Genomic DNA, 20024 nt, shown 5'->3' on the forward strand with positions numbered 1-20024 from the left:
GTTCTTACTAGTCCTGATGAAGCTAGAGTTCTAATGTGCTCTGACAAAGTTCTCTAATATCCCTGGTAGTGTATGTGTCACCTAATACTAAGCCAGTTCAGTTTCAGCATTTTTAAATTATTAATGTGAATGTGTACTCAACTATTTTATGGAGGTGAATAGTTAGTAAGTAGTTGCTTGAAAGTATTAGCTCATTACTTTTGTCCAGAAGAGAAAATGTTAATATCAAATGAGATACTAAAGATTTCATAATGTATAAAATTTGCCATCTACCATTTTAGAGAATATGCATGCATTGTCTTCAGGCGATTGAAATCCTATGGTTTTTATGTTTGAGGTTAAATTCTTATGTTCTTGCTTTTGAACGTTTTGATCCATTATTTAATATAATTCAGTTCACGTAGGGTAATTTTGCATCTAATTAACTCATTATTCGTTTCCCTACTTTTTAGGATTCAAATGAAAGTGTGGCTTGGGAAATGTACTTTTCCCCCTAGTTTTATTGAAAAATAATTGACCTATATCCCTGTATAAGTTTAAAATGTACAGCATGATGGTTTGATTTGCATACATTGTGAAATTATTACCACATTGGTTTAGCTAGCCTCCATTTTCTCAGATAAAATAAAAAATATTTTTTCCTTGTAATGAGAACCCTAGCAATTTTTCTGTATATTCTGTGCAGTGTTAGCTATATTCCTTATGTTGTACAGTATATCCCTAGTGCTTATTTGTCTTATGACTGGAGAAGTTTGGGCTTTTTGACTCCCCTTCTCCATTTTCCCTCACCTCCTCCCGCCTGTCTTTGGTAACCACAGGTCTGATCTCTTTCTATGAATTTCATTTTTTAAGTTAGAAAAGAAAATTTTTTAGATTATACACAAAAGTGAGATCATACAGTATTTATCTTCCTTTCCCTTATTTTACTTAGCCTGATACCTTCAGGGTCCATACATACCATTGCAAATGGTAGGATTTCCTCTTTTTTATGGGTGAATAATATTCCATTGTGTGTGTGTGTGTGTGTGTGTGTGTGTGTGTGTGTACCACAATTTCTTTATCCATTCTTTATCCATTCATCCATTGATGGACATTTAGGTTGTTTCCATGTCTTGGCTATTGTAAATAATGCTGTTATGAACATGGGAGGTGTAGATGTCTTTCCAGCTTTGTGTTTTCATTTCCTTTGGATATATTCCCAGAAGTAGAAATACTAGACCATATGGTGGTTCTATTTTTAATTTTTGGATGGTCCTCCATACTTTTTTCCATAGTGACTGCACCAATTTATAGTCCTACCAACAGTGCACACAGGTTTCCTTTTCTCCACATCCATGCCAACATTTGTTATATCTTGTTTTGATGATGGCCATTCTAACAGGAATAAGGTGATATTTTTGTGGATTTAATTTGCATTTCCCTAATGACTTCTGAAGGTAAGCATCTTTTCATGTACCTGTTGGCCTTTCATATATCTTCTTTGAAGAAATATCTGTTCAGGTCCTTTGTTCATTTTTAATTGTGTGACTGTTTTTTTTTCTTTTGATTTGTATGAATTCTTTATATATTTTGCATATTAGCCTCTTAACAGATGTATAGTTTGAAAATATTTCTTCATTCCATAGGTTTTCTTTTAAGTTTGTTGATGGTTTCTTTCGCTTAGCAGACGCTTTTTAGTGTGATTAGTTCTACTTATTTATATTTGATTTTGTTGCTTTTGCTTTAGGTATCCTGTCCAAAAAAATCATTACTAAGACACCCAGGTCAAGGAGCTTTTATTCCTGTGTTTTCTTCTAGGATTTTCATGGTTTCATGTCTTCTATTTAAGTCTTTAATCCATCTTGAGTTAAATTTTGTGAGGGGCATAGGATATATGACAATGATAGATATCATTGTCTTATATGTGAATATCTAATTATCCAGCAACATTTATTAAAGAGGTTTTCTTTTTTACATTGAGTATCCTGGGCTCCCTAGTTAAATATTAGTTGACTGTATGTACTTGGTTTCTCAAATTTCTGGGTTCTCAAATCTGTTCAATTTGTCTTTGTGTTTTTATGTCAGTACCATACTATTTTTTTTGTTGTTGTTGTTAGTACTGTACTATTTTTGATGACTATATTTCTACAGCTCTATAGTATATCTTGAAATCAGAAAGTGTAATGGCCCCTGCTTTTATTTCTCAGGATGGCTTTGGCTTTTTAGGGTCTTCTGTGGTTCTGTATAAATTTCAGGAGTGTTTTTTTCTACTTTTGTAGAGAAGAAATACCATTGGAATTTGATAGGGTCTTCCAGTCCATGAACATAGGATACCTTTCCATTTATATATGTTCGATTTTTTTAATCTATCCGTGTCTTAGAGTTTTCAGAGTAGAGATCTTTCACCTCCTTACTAAAATTTATGCCTAAGTATTTTATTGTTTTTGATGCTGTGTTAATGCATTTTATTTCTTTTTTGGAAAATTCATTGTTAGTGTACAGAAATGCCACTAGTTTTGTAGGTTAATTTTGTATCCTGTAACTACTGAATTCATTGATTAGATCTAATAGTTTTTTTGGTTGAGTCTTCAGGATTTTCCTTATATAAAACCATATTCTCTACAGATAGAGACCATTTTACTTCTTTGCAATTCCGATACCTTTTATTTCTTTTTCTTACCTAGTTTCTTGAGCTAGGACTTTTAGTATTATCTTGAATAGGAGTGTTGAGGGTGGGCACTCTTGTGTTACTCCTGATCTTCAAGAAAAATCTTTAACCTTTTACCATTGAATCTGATGTTAGCTGTGGGCTGGTTTATTATGCTGAGATAAGTATGTTCCTTCTTCCTTCTGGAAATGCATTTTTAAGACTCTTAGAATTATTCTACAAGGAGCACAGCAGAACTGATATTTGTGTCAGGTTTTTTTATACATATAATCTGGAAGATTAGATTGATATAAGGGAATTTTTTTTAAATGCTTTGCATCTAGCAGACATAATGTTAATTTAATCATACATAACATCAAATATGCAATGTGTTTCTCTTGAGGGTATGGGAATAACTTCATCTTCTTATTACATTGTTTTTATTGTATGAAATCACAAGAAGTTTGTTACTGTGTTGTTGCCTCATCTCAGTGATCAAGAAAAAGGGAGAGATGGGGTTTTTGTTTTTTGAGGGAGATTGACTCATAGAAGGTGGATCAGCTTGGAGGGGATGTTAGGGTCCAAGAGCCTTGTAATTATTCTTTATATTTGCATTAAAATTGAGACTAGTTATGTGAATTCCACCATTCAAGATGGATTTGTTTTACTCCTTTTGATAGGGTAGGCTGAGCTGGCAGGGGACCTACATTGCAATTTGAAGTAGAGGTCATAAATGTCTGAAGTTCAACAATAAGAGGAAACTGTGAAAGGTCAGAAGATACCTGTTTTATTATTGAATGATTTGTTAAGTAATCTCAGATTTGGAAATTGATAGAGACAATGAGGGTAGGGTAAGAAGAGTGTCCCAGGCAGAAGAAACACAAGCAAAATGCATGACTGGGAAAATGTAACATCTTTGGTAAACATTGAACAACAAATTTGTACAGATAATGGAATTATCCAAGCGATTGAAAAGAGAATGGAATGAAATTTGGGAGGACCAGAATACTAGGCTAAGGTGTTTGGGTATCATTCTCTCTATTCGTGTTCATTTATTCATTTATTCATTTAATTCCTCATCACCTTTCTTTTTTCTTACCTCCCTCCCTTCTCTGAGATTATAGACTGACCAAGGATAGTGAGAACAATATGTAGAAATAGGGAGTCATGATGAGGAGTGGATGATAAAAAACAAACAAACAAACAAAAAGTTCACTTTTAATATGAGGGCTTTGTGGGTGCCTGAAAGGAAAGGCCTTGCCTTCAGTTGGAGAGCTGGAACTCAGGAGAAAGGCCACTGGTATGTACTGATTTACAGCATTGTTTTGAGAAATAACTGGAAATATTCTGCCAAGGACCTGTGTCTGTGTTTGTAATATGGGGATGGGAAGGCAGCATAGAAAACAGAGCAGAAATAATCAGTAGGGTAGAGTTAGGCTCTATTTTTATGATAAATTGTGGTTCAAGTAATAATAGAGAATTAACTTATTGGTGAAGTAGATTAATTTAACACTTAAATCTTTTGATCAGTGGTTTTAGGTTCTGTTGCTAAATTCATATTTGCTACTCTCAAACTCTTGGCTACTAGAAAATATATGATAAGTGTTGGTTGAAGTCTTCTTTTGGAATCAGTGTTAGGTTTGTGCCAGTTACTTCTTATGATGTATTATCTGTAAATGACCAGATTTATAGACAATATAAATACAGTAGACCAGCATATGAACTAATCTCAGGGAAAACACTGTTTATAAACAAATCCTAGTCTACTTGCCTTTTTCATACTAAAGGACAAAGATGAGTATTACAAGAAAATGACAGAATATAATTTGTTTGAAAAGAAATATACCATAATTAGAGTGTGAAGTCAGAGGAAAAACTAATTTCTTCAGTGGGAAAAAGAACTTAATTGAGTGAGGTCGGCACGTATGAAGGCATCATAATGGAAAAATAGCTATTCCTTTTTTCAGTGATTGACAATGTTAATACAGTTATCCTGGTTCTAGAAAATAGATTAACGAGAGAGGATAATGATGCTAAACAGTGCTGTGAAAAGTGCTTTTTATAAATTATCTTTTTTTTTAAGATAAGAGCAAATTTAATGATTCAAGTATTTGATATTTGTAGTTTTTAAAGCATTGAAAAAATATTACAAGTTATAAAATTGGAGGTGTTGGGTGAAATGTGATAAAGTTATCTTTATGCTGTTTAAAATTTTCATAACTCTAAGAGAGTTGGATACCACATAGGCTTTGAGTCCTCCTGAGGCCTTCTGTAAAGGGATTTGCTCATCCCTGTGGCCTCTTGGAGCTTGTTTCCAGTGACGTGAGGGGGATATGGGGAATGTGGCAAGGAAAGTCTAGGGTTGGAGATTTGCAAGTCCAGACCCAAACCTGCTGCATCAGGTCAGCATTTTCTCTATTCCTCCAAGTCCATTTTTTTTTAGTATTTCCCTCTTCGCAAAGCCATCATGATGTAATCAACCAGGGAAACCTATCTCTTCCATCACTGAATTCTTACAGTACCTGATCAGTAGCTTTCTTTTGGCAATTCCATTCTGTTCTGTGTACTATTTTCAGTTATTTTTTATATGAAGTATAAGCTTCTGGAAGGCCCTTTTGTAGCTACTGAAGAGCCTTTAGAGTGGTTGCTGTACAGTCAGTGTAAGAAAGGGTAAATAGTAAAATAACCGGACCATTGCCAACACTGTTGAGAGCCTTTGTCTTAGTGTCCCTTTACAAAGATTTAACAAATCTCTATGTGGAGTAAGGTCAATGATGTGTAGGTCTGAGGTGACCATCTTCCATGGTTTATGTTTTAAAAAGAAACATAGCCTCTTCTAGAAGAAATGGATAGAGGCTTCTAGAAAGATTTCCCCATGATATGGTTCTTTACTTCTTGAGTTAGGGAGTTGCCATCCTTTTGAGCTATGAAACTCAAACCATTCCCCAAGGGAAAAAATGCATAACTCCACAAAATTTTGCTCACAACTTGAGTGGTTCAGATTTTCAAAGGTCCAGGTTAAGAACTCCCTAGCCTAGAAAATTTTAAATGTGGAAACCACAACCCCCATGTAAAGAACAGGAGGAAAAAATATTTCTGTATTAAAAATTTGTCAAAGTAGTGGCATATTTTCCTCATTGAAGTCACTGATTTTTAATATGACAATTAATGATTTTTGAAGTGGTTACTGAAATTCATAATTTTCCAACTGATAATTAAAAACGCTTTGTATAATAGATACTAGAGGCATTGCAGAGAATAAAGATACGTTTGGGCATCTGTTATGGTCCTGACCATTGACTCTTTTTAAAAGACATGAAAAACATCCTGTGATGGGATTCTGAATGTGGAAACAGTACTTCCTATGTAATGAAGAGGAGGAAAATAAAAGTATATTTCTTATTTTAAATACTTGTCAGTCAGGAAAAATATCTTGATAATTGAAGTCATAATTGATTCTGAAGTGATAATTGAAATTGATAATTTTCAATTGATAATTGAAAATGCTCTGTGCAATGGATACTAGGGGGCATTGCAGAGAATAAAAATACATTTGGGCATCTGTTATGGTCAGGGTTGAATAATCCTCTTTAAAAGACCTGGAAAATGCTCTGTGCCAGGAAAGGACATCTGTGAAGTAAGTAATCTATTGTCACAATGTGTTGAAATCAAGAATTTAAAGAAAATGAGGTCCTCATAGAGTGAGGCTTGTGTCTGGGCCCTACTATGGACTCCAGTGTCCGTGTATCTCCATTTTCTTTATCTACTACCCCAAAGCAGACATTAGCAACAGATGTGTTACCCAGCATTTTAAAATCTGATGTCCCCCATCTGTGAACCATCTTCCAGACTTTACTTACTTATTTTGAGGAGGGAGAGGTAGAGGAAGTGGTGTGAAAACCCAGGTTCTCTGGAGGGTTCAGAAAAGAAATAAGCATTACTTGTACCATAACCATATGTACAACTCCTCTGGTGAAAGGAGATCTACTTAAAGTGGCCAGGAAGAGCCTCCACTCCACCCTCCCAAAAAAGTAGAGTCCTGGCCAAGAAATCAGAGTACCTGACTTCTGGTCTGCTTAACATGATCTAGATTTCACTCTCCATGACCCTAAATTGGATTGGATGTGGGCTGTGAGGGAAAAGGCCAAAGATGACACCTAGGTGTTGGGTTCAAGCAGCTGGATGAATAGATTGCTGTTAATGACTTAGCATAATTCATTGAAGGAATGATTGGTATGGGGATCTGGAAGTCAGGATTGCATTTTGGGCTTGTTAGTCCTCATGCAAATTGAAATGGTAAATAAGAAGCAGTTGGAAGCATAAGTCAAACTTTTCTGAAGGGTTGGAGCTATAGATGCATGGTATTTATGACCATGTGCTTTGAGGAGAGCGCCCAGGTGGTGATCCTGTAGATTAAGAAGTCCGAGAACCCCATCCAATATTTACAAATGTTAACCTCTCATGGGAGCACATGGTGGCTCAATCCCAGGACCCTGAGATCATGGCCCGAGCCGAAGGTAGAGGCTTAACCCACTGAGCCACCCAGGTGCCCCTATTTTTAAACATTTTGAAGAGCAGTACATTATTAAAACTAACCAACAGGGGGCTGGAGGGAGGTGGGTATGGTTATAAAAGATCAATATATAGTGTTAAAACTCCTCAGTGTTTTGGGGCACCAGGGTGGCTCAGTCAGTTGGGGATCTTGGTTTAGGCTTAAGTCATGGTCCCAGGGCCTCATGTCAGGCTCTGTGCTCAGCAGAGAAGTCTGACGGAGTCCCTCCTCCACTCACACATGCTTACGTGCATGCGCATCTTTGCTCTCTCTCAAATCTTAAAAAATATTCCAGTGTTTTGACTGTTGTGATGAATATATGAATTGAATTTACATAAATAACTAATACAAATGAGTAAGCATAAAACTGAGAAACTCTGGATAAGATGGATGATTATATCAAAGTCAGTATCCTGGTTGTGATACAATTACAGTTTTATAAGATGCTGCTATCAGAGACACTAGGCAGTGTGTAATGGGTGTATCGGTTTCTTAAAACTGCACGTGAAACTAATTTCAATTGAGAAGCCAACTTTTAAGAAAACAATTATATAAGCTTTCCGTTAATTTAAAAACAAAGGTAATAAACACTCAAGAAAACAAGGGGTGCCTGAATGAGATAATTGCTTAAGCCCCATTCTTGGTTTCAACTTAGGTCATGACCTCAGTGTCATGAGATTGAGCCCCAAGTGCAGCTCTGTGCTCAGCAGAGTCTGCACGAGATTCTCTCTCTTCTCCCCCTCCTGCTTGTGAATGCAGCTTTCTCTCTCAAATAATAAATCTCTTAACCAAACCAAGAAAGCAAAAATGGGACATTAACATTCTTACAAGTAAAAAAAAAAAAAAAGTTAACCAACTGATTTACCTCCTTCAAGTCTATCTAGCGTTACATTACACAAGGATAAAAAAAAAAAATTATTGTCTTTACTGTATTAGCTTTTCCCTTTTTTTGACGTTTGAAAGTATGCAATTCTAGTTTCACAAAGTCATACCAGTAGTCCGCAAACTTAGTAAGCTTTCAATCTCTGAAAATTTAAATTTTTTTGAAAATTTAATTTTATTGAGAAAAGGCTATTATTCAGAGGTCATTTGGTACAGCAAGGCTCTGCTTTTCTCGGCCTGCATTTTTTCAGACAAATGGAGTTAGGGTATTCATATTTTTTTAGAAGTAGTAGGAAATGTCTCTTACAAAGAAAATGCTTAAAAACCCAGCAGTGAGTCAAATAATTTCACTTAATATTAAGAGCTGTTAATATGAAGATGTACATATTTGAAGATGTTAAATAGTGTTTTGTGAATTTGAACTATGACCTGTTTTAAGATGTTAAATACTAGTTCTTACTGGAATTAGAACTCCTTACATGGACATGCATGCACATAACCACTTTAATTTTTCTGTGGAAAGATATTTATCAGCATTTAAGCAAAGATGAGATCATATTCCATAATATTTTAGTGTATTTGAAGTATTATAATTACAGGTTGTTAAACATAATTTTTGCTTTTAGGACTTTGATGTCAGTTACCTAGAACAAATATGCCACACATTCTTTAACACTTTTGTTAGTTTTTAATGGAAATCATTTTGACTTTGAACACAGTGAAGAGAAACTTTGTTTCTTTTACTTTGCATCCTATTAATTCAATTGTGTTCTTGAGATGACATAAAAAGTTATTTATTAGTGATTTTAAGAAAATTTTGGGTAGGGGCACCTGGGTGGCTCAGTCCATTAAGCATCTGCCTTTGGCTCAGGTCATTATCCTAGTGTCCTGGGGTTGAGCCCCACTTGGGGTTCCCTGCTCAGCAGGGAGTCTGCTGCTCAGTCTCTCCCTGCAGTGCCCCCCCCCAGCTTGTCCATGCACATTCTGGTGCTCTCTCTCAAATAAATCAATAAAACCTTTTTAAAAAAATCTTGGCTTTTTAAAAACTTGTTTTTAAATGAATTTGATTTTTTAAATCAACCTGGAAACATTTTTTTTTTTTTTTAGGAGAGAACCCCAGATCTGCTTTTCTAATGAATAAATATCAGACTTCCTACATCCTTCTAACCTATTGTTTGTGCTGGAGACAGAGTGATCTTTCCAAAATCCTATTTAAAATCTCTCAGTGAAATCCTGTTGTTGTGGGAACCAACTCTAGATGCCCTAATGTGGCTGTGAAGAGTAGTTTATGAAGTAGCTGACCTCTCTCCAGCTCTATCTCCCATGTACCTTCCGCTCCCCCCCAATATCTATCATTTCCACAACTATTCATCTCATCTCTAAAGTCCTGGTGCTCTTTAAAAAATTTTTTTTTAAGATTTTATTTATTTATTTGACAGACCGAGATCACAAGTATGCAGAGAGGCAGGCAGAGAGAGAGGAGGAAGCAGGCTCCCCGCTGAGCAGAGAGCCCGATGTGGGGCTCCATCCCAGGACCCTGGGATCATGACCAGAGCGGAAGGCAGAGGCTTTAATCCACTGTGCCACCCAGGTGCCCCCTGGTGCTCTTTTACAAGAACATCTTTCCCCGTTTCTTGACTCTTTCTATATGTCCTGATACTACCATCCTATTGACCTGCATTGCCCCTACTCATTTTTTTTCAGGCATTATTTTTTAAAGCTGCTTTAAAGGATGTAATCTGATCAATTTAAAGTTCTTCAGGAAGTAGAAAAGTTAATCTGTATTCTCCTGGGTGTTTAGTGTTATACTCAGTATTAATCCAGTCTTCAGGTGGACCTTTATTATAGCACAGTTGTATTATCTGGTCCAGGTTTCTTTATGATGGAGGTAAGAAAGGAAAAGGAATTAAAGTCCAGAGAAACATTTGTAGCCCACCCAGTACATCCCACACAGTGCATGGCTCATAGGACCTCCTCAGTTTAGCAGTTTTTATGGTGAGCTAATAAAGGAAATTGATTATGAATTGTTGAAGAGAAGGGAATCATAAGGAAAAGTTCAAAAAAATTATACAAGAAAAGGATTATTTCACTGGATCAGTGAAAATAATTTTCCATGTAAACATCTTTAAAAATGTTGGGAACAGGCTTCTCCTACTTTCAATGAAATTTAGCAGAAGAGAATAGAATTGAAATATGGTGCAAATCTGTATGAGAGTGGAGGGTTTCTTGGTAGCATGAAGCTATTGATGCTAGAATGAGAATATTAAGATTTAAATGGTAGGAAGTTGTATCAGTTAATAATACTTTAATAATTTAGCACGAACACTCAAACTTGTTATGAAAATTAAGGGAATGTTTTTCAAAAGGACAAAGAAGTAGAACATTATTCAGTATCTCACCACTCTGGAAATCTGAAAGAACAAAACAAGATATTTATCTATCTGGAACTACTCAGGGATGACCTTCACAAAGACGGAGGGATGGACTGAAAAAGCTTCCAGACAATGTACTGTAATTTCAAGGAAATAAGGACTTCCTGGTTTTAGAGTTGTTGCGGAGAGGCTGGACCAGGAATTATTATAATTAGATTTTTGATAAACTGAGCTATTACCATTAGCAGTTTAACAACTTTTTTTGGTGAACAAAACCAAAATGAAAAGTGCCCGAGAAATTTAATCGGACTGCCAACCTAATTAAATATCATTCTGTATTCCCAATAAATAGCTGAGAGAATTTATTAAAAACAATTGAGTCCTTAAATCTTTGCTTGAATCCGCGAGTCACTGTCATTCAGTAATCACTTATGTGTAATTTCTGTTTTTCAAGCTGGATAACGCGGATGAACAAGCAGCCCAGATCAGGAGGGAACTTGATGGCCGTTTACAGCTGGCAGAGACAATGGCAAAGGTAAATTATTAACTTCGACATCCTGTACAACATTTCTTTTTACTCCTTTTTCTGTGAGCTGAAAGAGTTCTGTATAGATAGTATAATTCTATCATTTTCTTCTCTGTGTGCATGCTCCTTAAGCCCAAATACCTGAGTGCATATTATCTAAATGGAGCATATTTTCTATTTTACACATCCTTTCTTACACATAGACCATGTTTAAACTCAATAACTTTTGTAGATTATTCTGAAAGCTATGCCTGAATTTCTCAAATGACCAGATTTAAAAGAATTTTAATATTGTGCTAAATATAACCTAATCAGGGAGTAAAATTTTGTCTCTGCAAAATCATGTATTCCAAGCTATTTAACATGTGCTTGGCATATAGTGGGGTCAACTAATATTTGAATGGATGAAAAATCTAACTGAAGTTTTTAGTAAAAGACTTTCACAGGTAGTGTGTTCAGTATAATTTATTTGTACAGTCAAGTGTTTCTATGTAACAGGAATAAATTTCAAACATACTCTTTTTTTTTCCATTTTATTTTATTTCTTTTCAGTGTTCCAGCATTCATTGTTTATGCACCACACCCAGTACTCTATGCAATATGTGCCTTCCGTGATACCCACCACCAGGCTCACCCAACCCCTCACTCTCCTCCCCTCCAAAACCCTCAGTTTGCTTCTCAGAGTCCACAGTCTCTCATGGTTCATCTCCCCCTCCAATTTTCCCCAACTCACTTCTTTCCATCTCCCAATGTCCTCCATGTTATTCCTTATGTACCACAAGTTAGTGAAACCATTTGATAATTGACTCTCTCTGCTTGACTTATTTCACTCAGCATAATCCACTCCAGTCCCGTCCATGTTGATACAAAAGTTGGGTATTCATTCTTTCTGATGGAGGCATAATACTCCATTGTATATATGAACTGGATCTTCTTTATCCATTCATTCGTTGAAGGACATCTTGGTTCTTTCCACAGTTTGGCAACTATGGCCATTGCTTCTATGAACATTGGGGTACAGATGGCCCTTCTTTTCACTACGTCTGTATCTTTGGGGTAAATACCCCAAAGTAGTGCAATTGTAGGGTCATACAGAAGCTCTATTTTTAACTTCTTAAGGAATCTTCACACTGTTTTCTAAAGTGGCTGCACCAACTTGCATTCCCACTGATAGTGTAAGAGGGTTCCCCTTTCTCCCCATCCTCTCCAACACATGTTGTTTACTGTCTTGTTGATTTTTGCCATCTTGCCTGGTGTAAGGTGGTATCTCAGTGTGGTTTTGATTTGAATCTCCCTGATGGCTAATGATGATGAACATTTTTTCATGTGTCTGTTACTCGTTTGTATGTCTTCTTTGGAGAATTGTCTGTTCATGTCTTCTGCCCATTTTTTGACGTGATTATCTGTTTTGTGTGTGTTGAGTTTGAGGAGTTCTTTATAGATCTTGGATATCAGCCCTCTGCCTGTAGTGTCATTTGCAAATATCTTCTCCCATTCCGTGGGTTGCCTCTTTGTTTTGTTGCCTGTTTCCTTTGCTGTGCAGAAGTTTTTGATCTTGATGAAGTCCCAAAAATTCATTTTCACTTTTGTTTCCTTTTCCTTTGAAGACATGTCTTGAAAGAAGTTGCTGTGACCGATGTTGAAGAGATTATGCCTATGTTCTCCTCTAGGATTTTGATAGATTCCTGCCTCACTTTGAGGTCTTTTATTTTGAGTTTATCTTTGTGTATGGTATAAAAGAATGGTCAATTTCATTCTTCTACGTGTACCTGTCCAATTATCCCAGCACCATTTATCGAAGAGACTTTTTTCCACTGTATATTTTTCCCTACTTTGTTAAAGATTATTTGACCATATTGTTGAGGGCCCATATCTGGGCTCTCTACTCTGTTCCACTGGTCTATGTGTCTGTTTTTGTGCCGGTACCATGCTGTCTTGGTGATCACAGCTTTGTAGTAAAGCTTGAAATCAGGCAATGTGATGCCCCCAGTTTTTTCTTTTTCCACATTTCCTTAGTGAGGGGTCCCTTCTGGTTCCATACAAATTTTAGGATTGTTTGTTCCAGCTCCTTGAAAAATGCCAGTGGAATTTTAACTGGGATGGCATTGAAAGTATAGATTGCTTTAGGCAGTATATACATTTTAACAATTCAAACTTGTTCTTCTTAATGCTTAAAATTTCTTAGAGTACATGGAACTTCATTATTTGCATCATTCTTTAGTAAATTGATGCATTGATATAATAGCGGTAAAAGAAAATTATCTTTCCCAATAGACTTGAGGTTATAGTGCTGTTAATCTGAGATATGTTTTCCTTTTTTTCCCTTCTGCTAATCAAAACTTTGAATATTTGGACTCTTCCTTTACTTCCCTCCATCTTTCTGAAGAATCCTCCCTTTTGAGGGAAATTTCTTCATTTCTTTTTAGGTATAACATGTATAGTGAAGTATACAGATACTTAGTTTACAGCTCAGTGAATGTATGTGTACATTGTCCTTGTTAACCATCTCCCAAATCAAGGTAGTGAACTTTCCAGCCATTGAGAAGAACATACGTCCCATGCTGATTTTAACAATTGAAATATTTTTGGTTTTGCAAGGAAAAATGTGTTTATGAATAATGTGTAAGTATTAAGAAGCTAATACTGTGTTATCTAGAAGTATATTAAATTTCAAAAAGGGAGATTATTGAAAAACTGGAGATGAGCAGGAAAGTTGAGAAAATGAAGAGAAATTAAGGTAGCAGAAATGATAGTAAGTTGTGAGAACTAAGCCAGAGATAGATGAAGAGGAATTTCCAGATGAATAAAGACCAACAATGATATGAATTAGGGGCTAAAGAGTTACATTCACATATAGGACAGTGGTTCAAAGGACAACATGCCATGTTCCTATCCTCTAGATATCTGGAGAGGCACTACAAACTGTGGAGATTCAAGTGTCGAATTTATAGGATGGAAGTCAAGTAGGTTAAGGCTATTGGAAGCTTTAGAGAGGATAACACTTTCCCCAATATGAATTAGAGAACTGGCTGGAAAGACATTTGCTTTTCTTGAAGACCTGAGACTGGGAGAGCATCCAGAGAGATGTTCCAGACCCTGTGGGGCAGGTCTCTGGATCTGTGATCCACATTTGTAGATTTTCTAGGTGTATATAGATATAGATACTGAGTCTATGCACATTGTTTGAGTTGGATTTGTTTCTCAAAGATCCTGGCTGAAAATGTGCTGCTTTAGAATAAAGTTTAGATGAATTTCTGGAGGGTGATGAAACATGAGAGAGAGTCTTGGATGTCTCAAGTTCATGCCCGGGAGGAGAATGTGGGTTTATAACCTCCAGACTTGAGAGGAAAGGATCAGTGATGCCCAGACAGAGACTTTGACTGCACCCCAGTGGTTTCATCACAAACACTGATATGTTTAAAAAAGTGTGGAGAAGGAAGTGAAACCAGTGGAATTGGAAGGGGAAAAAAGGCACCAAATATAAGATGGCTTTTGGTGAATATATTGACATAGGAGATAAAACATAAAACATTGCTTTCTAACTCAGTTTCACCAATTGTAAGCCATCAGCATAAAATATTCATAAAGCTAATTATAATTTACTGATCTTATTGCATTATATTCCTATAGTAATCCTATGAACCCACAAGGACAGAGGACAGAATGAGTCTATTATATAGACTAGGAGATTGAGATTTAGGGAAGATTACTGACTTCAAGATTACATAACAAATAACATGGTGGAGGCTGGCCTCAAAAACCTGGTCTTTGGACTTTGCTGTCTTGGGCCCAGCTGCCCCTTCAGTCTGATAAATCCAGAAGTGTGGCCCCTTAATAATTTGTAATCAGTAGCACTTCCTATCATACTTCATAGCACAATATAATAAAAACAAAGCCCCAGGGCAGAAATCTTTTTCAAAGGATAGAAGTATTGACTTTAATGCTTTAGCCAAGGCATAATTATTAGGAAGTCATAGGAAAAATGTGGACTGGGCCAGAAAAACGTGTAGGCAAATCCATGATTGCTGTTTCCTTAGATATAGAACATTAGGCAAGTTTATTTAACTTCTTGGAGCCTGAATTTTTCTATCTATACATTCAATGAATAAATGTTTATTGAACACGTACTAAAATAACCTGGCAATGTTGTAGGCACTTGGAATACATCCACACAAGTGTGTAGTTGTTTTGGGATAAAACCAGACAAAAATATTCCTGCCATGCCCTGGTGGAGCTTGCATTTGGTAGAGCCAATAATAAGAAAACAGTGTTCCATATAACTGAATTATGGAAGGTGATCATTTGCTATTTTGGAAAATAAAGACAAGAGGGAATCAGGAGTGCAGGAGGAATGGAGGGTGCTTAAAATTTTCAGTGAAGAAGTCAGGCTAGGCTAGTTCTTTCTTGGCAGTACTGTCTTGTCAGTTACACCAAAAAAAAAAAAAAAAAAAAAACTTGGTATCATCCCTGACTCCCTTCTTTTTCTCGTGCCTCATGACAGATTTATTAGGAAATCCATTTGCATTTGTCTTCAGAGTATTTCTAGAGTCTGACAGCTGTCCCCATCTTCCACCTACCAGTCTGGTCAAGGGTTCATCTAGTGGAAGGTTAGGAGCACTTAAAAAGGGACTAAATTTGAATGGTGAGAATTTTTTTTTTTAATGGAGAAAACATTTTCTTTTTCTTTCTTTCTTTCTTTCTTTAAACATTTTCATGTATATAATGCTTTAGGACCACTCATGAGCGAGTAAATTAGAATATTCAAACCATGGTTTATAAGAACAACTCACAGTTAAACTAGAGGATAACCCTATTTCTGAGTCTGTTCTAATTTAAAAGATTAAATTTAACTTGTATAGTTGCCTGAAGTACGGTTGATTTTTATTTCCAAGAAAGAGGCAACATAAGCAGGCTAAATAAAGTTGAAATACTATTAATAAACCTCAGAGCTTTAAAGCAGAGTTGTCTGTCCTTTCCCCCAGAGAGGAAGAAAATTGAGCATAGTCTCTTCCTTGAAAAGTTGGAAAGTGCCAATAAGACCATCAATTTTGGTGATTCCTGCCAGTTTCCTCCTTGAACAGTGATGGCGAGTGACATGTTTTTAACTAAAACTAAATAAGAATTGGACTCCTTATGTGCTAATGCTAAGTAAGCTTAAAATTTTGAAAAAAAAAATTAGTGCGTCCAAACTTTCAAACATGATATATTTTTTTGGCTTTGATAAAGTAAAATTTTTGAAAAGGCAAAATTATGACTCCTACAAATATAAACACACAATAAAGATTTCATTCAGTGCATGAAGAATGAGCAAACTAGTTACATGTTAAAACTAATCCAAAGAGCATATAAAAACTAGGTGTTTTTAGGCAAGGTTAAAATAAGATTCCTGGATTAGATCTAAAAGTGGTCAGTTTCCAACAAGGTTTCAAACTATAACCATTGGATTATTTTATTCAGCAGACACACATTATTTGCATATTTTCCAGACAAAATTCTGTAAGGTAACGTGTAACTTCACTGTTCGGGACCTTGAATCAATAAACAGTAAGTTAAACTAAGTGTATTTCTTCAGATGACCCTTGGATGCCCTTTGCCCCTGTAGGACATTGAAAGGACCTACCCCCTCACCTTTTTACCTTATTTTTGAGTTTTGGATACTTTTCATAACAGCTTTTAAAGTCAGTACATACACTGGGTGTTATACACAGCATGCATGTTCAGCGAATCCTTGAACATTATGTCAAAAACTAAGGAAAATTATGTACTTGGGGGCACCTGGGTGGCTCAGTTGGTTAAGCAACTGCCTTCAGCTCCTGTCCTGAGATCAAGCCCCACATTGGGCTCCCTGCTTGGTGGGGAGCCTGCTTCTCCCTCTGCCCTTCTCCCGCTCATGCTTTTCTCTGTCTCACAAATGAAATAAATCCTTTAAAAAAAAAAAAAAAAAAAACCACGAAAAACTAAAGATGTACTATATGTTGGCTGATGGAATTTAAATACAAAAATAAAGACAGTGCATAAATATAACAATCTTTTTATTGCTTATTTTGCCTTTTTTTTTTCTCTTGCATGCTCTGAGAAACCATTCCAAAACATTGCTTTCTTTCTCTCTTTCTTTCTTTTTTTTTTCCCCAAAGGAAACCAAGGTATTCTGTAACTGGTTAGGTGTTTTTCCTGAGGTTGCAAACTTTTTTAGAATGTTGCTTCAAACTCTAGAGGAATGTTAAAAGGATACTTAGAGTCTTCCTTAAGAAAGTTAATTATGAATGTGGATACTTAATTACTATGTGATAATAAATATGCAGTTTTAATATTGATTATATGTAAATTCTGTTAAAAGAAATATATGACAGTTATATTCGGAAAGAAGAAAACAGGTGGCCTGAGACTCTGGGACTGATTTGTGAAGTGGTACCAGATGTTGCTTTCCAGCCTATGAGCAAACAGGTAGAAGTGAGTCACAGGTTAGGTGCAGGTTGACGAGAGCACTTGGGATGTGTTCCAGTCATCCCAGAGACGGGGATTTCTTAGGTTATGCTTCGAATGATGCCCAGGGAAACTATGAGAAAGGTACTAATTTTCCTGGAGTATTAAGCAGTCATTTGCAACGTGGCTGCTTTAGGCTTTCATTCCCAGCCAGTTTTGTACAAATAAGCTGATACGTGACGTCATACTTCATATCATAAAGCTATAAACTCTCTTTAATGAAAGACCTAATGCCAGGTTTCCAAAAATTAAGAAAGAACCTATAGTGGGAGAAAGCCTTCTTTTGCTGTTGGTAAGAATGTAATTGGTTATCATCAGCTTTAAGGGCAATTTGCCAATATCTGTCCGTATCTTTTTAAATCCCAGTATTTGGAATGTCCTTCTCATCAAGTTGAAAGCAACCAAAATCTGATTACAGAGATCCAAGGACCAAATGGCAATGCTCATGTAGTTCAGAAAGAAAAATGAGTCTTCTAGATTGATATTGTTATTTTTCAAGTGCAGCTTTATTTATAAGTTGGCCTTTTGCTTTGAACTTAAAATTTTCTAAATCTTTTACTAAAAAACAATTTATGGTCATAAGGAATCTGGTTACATTTGTGTCATGTGAAAATTAATTCTAGAATTTTCAGCATATTGCTATTATGTGTTTTTTAATTTGAATTCTTACTTATAAAAAGAATATCCTCTTGATATATATTTGTGGTAAGAAAGATATTTGTGATGTTTGTTTCCTAACAGGCAAACACATTCATATACTGAACATTTTCCTTACCAACCAGTTTACCCCCAAGCAATTCAAAGTTAACAGTGACTAATTAAGATTGATCTCGAAGCTAAATTTTCTTCCATGTAGGTTTTCAGTTTTTCCTTAAGCAAGTACCTTATCAAAAATAGTTAATGTGAAAATGTTACTTATTTTATACCATAATGATTCTGGATAAAGGATGTAATGTACTCTTACACATAATTTGATGATTTTAAAGCCTGGAGACTGAAGAACTGGGCAGGTGCCCTTATATTGAGTGTCACAGTTTCCAAGACAATCAGAGTTATACATCGTATAATCTTCTATGATAAAATTGAAATAACTTTTGTAACATTGGTTTTTTTTTTTTTTTTTAATTCAAGGAAAGAAACTTCCCCAAATTTATAACAAAAGAAATGGAGACTATGTATATAGAAGAGTTGCGGTCTTCAGTGAATTTGCTAATGGCCAATTTGGAAAGTCTTCCAGTTTCAAAAGGTGGTCCGGAATTTAAATTACAAAAACTAAAACGTTCACAGAATTCTGCATTTCTGGACATAGGCGATGAGAATGAGATTCAGCTGTCAAAGTCAGATGTGGTGCTGGCATTCACCTTAGAGGTAAGTGACTTGATCTCATGTTCACCTCTGACAGCGTAAATGAAACTGCAGAATAATTTCTGCTCACCTTCATGGTAACTTCCTGAACTGAAAGCAGTGTGATATATTTTGAAGAAGTTACCTTATTCTTCATTTGCTAGACAATCCGGTTGTGAATGCAAACTAATACACATTGTTTTTTAAACATAATCCCAATTTCAGGATTAAATAAAATAGTAAGTTTTGAGAAAATTCGTCTTTGTGCCAACTATCTTGGTGTAAGTTTATCAGTGAAAGCATATTTGGGTGGAAATAGTATTTAAACACATAACCGAATTCTCTGTAACTTGGTAATTGCTTACAGGCTTTTGGTTCGCTTTGTTTTTAACCTACCTCACCTATGGTATTTTTCTAGAATCAAATCCCACCAGCCAGCTTTGAAACACAATATTGGGTGCATAGGGATGATAAGGAGAGAATTCTTCCTTTCCAGGATGTCCAGTTTCATTATAAGATACAGTACATATTATAAAGAATAGGAACAAATGTCACACATTTAAAGTTCTGTTCTCTCAGACTGCTGAGTTTTATCCCTTTTATACAATGCACTGGAAACCAGATATGCAGACTCAGCACAGCCACCTGTTGATTTTTTTTTTTTTTTTATGATTACATTTCTTCTTTGCTAATCTGTGTATTGGGGCTAATCCATGTATTTCTTTATGTGTTTATACATGGCACAAACATATATAGTTGCAATATTGAGCTTAAATTCAGAGCACTCTCAAAAATTAAAGCTCGTTACTCCTTCCTTGCTTTGTTAAATTCTCTTTGCTGGTGCCCAGTACTGCTACTGAAGTTTGTGGATTGACTGATGGAGTTTTAGGAGGCACCGTTTTAAATTTCTTTGTTGATAACTTTTTTCTTTTGGCTTGCTTAGTTTGCGACAGAAAAAGCAAGTGTGTGCTTTTGTTCTTTATTCCACCTGTTCAACTCTAAGATAAATTCAGGCTTGAGGATAAGCCAACTGCCTCTCTCTTAACTTCCAGGCTAATTATTTTTTTGTAAGTTAATAGATTAAATTTACTATCAGAGCTAGAAATGGGTTTTCTTCTGACCTGAGACTCTGTTCTAGGATGACCTAATGATTTTGCCATTACTCTGGGTTTCTTCTCAATCTCTTCAGTATCTTAAAGAGATGTTTAATGGAAAACTACACAGTATCTTACATGTAGA

General features: G+C 35.8%; 1 protein-coding gene across 21 annotated transcripts in view; it reads left to right on the forward strand.

The window, feature by feature from the left end:
* Nucleotides 1–20024, forward strand: part of CADPS2 (calcium dependent secretion activator 2) — a 530843-nt gene that overhangs the window by 210055 nt on the left and 300764 nt on the right. For all 21 annotated transcript variants that reach the window (XM_032870302.1, XM_032870364.1, XM_032870304.1 and 18 more), the window contains exons 4-5: nucleotides 10887–10967; nucleotides 18573–18809. In XM_032870302.1, the coding sequence (XP_032726193.1) occupies nucleotides 10887–10967; nucleotides 18573–18809 (318 nt within the window). The remainder of the gene's footprint in view (nucleotides 1–10886; nucleotides 10968–18572; nucleotides 18810–20024) is intronic.

This window comes from Lontra canadensis, unplaced genomic scaffold (assembly GCF_010015895.1).
Source record: "Lontra canadensis isolate GAN:19392208 unplaced genomic scaffold, GSC_riverotter_1.0 scaffold2, whole genome shotgun sequence".
NCBI lineage: Eukaryota > Metazoa > Chordata > Mammalia > Carnivora > Mustelidae > Lontra > Lontra canadensis.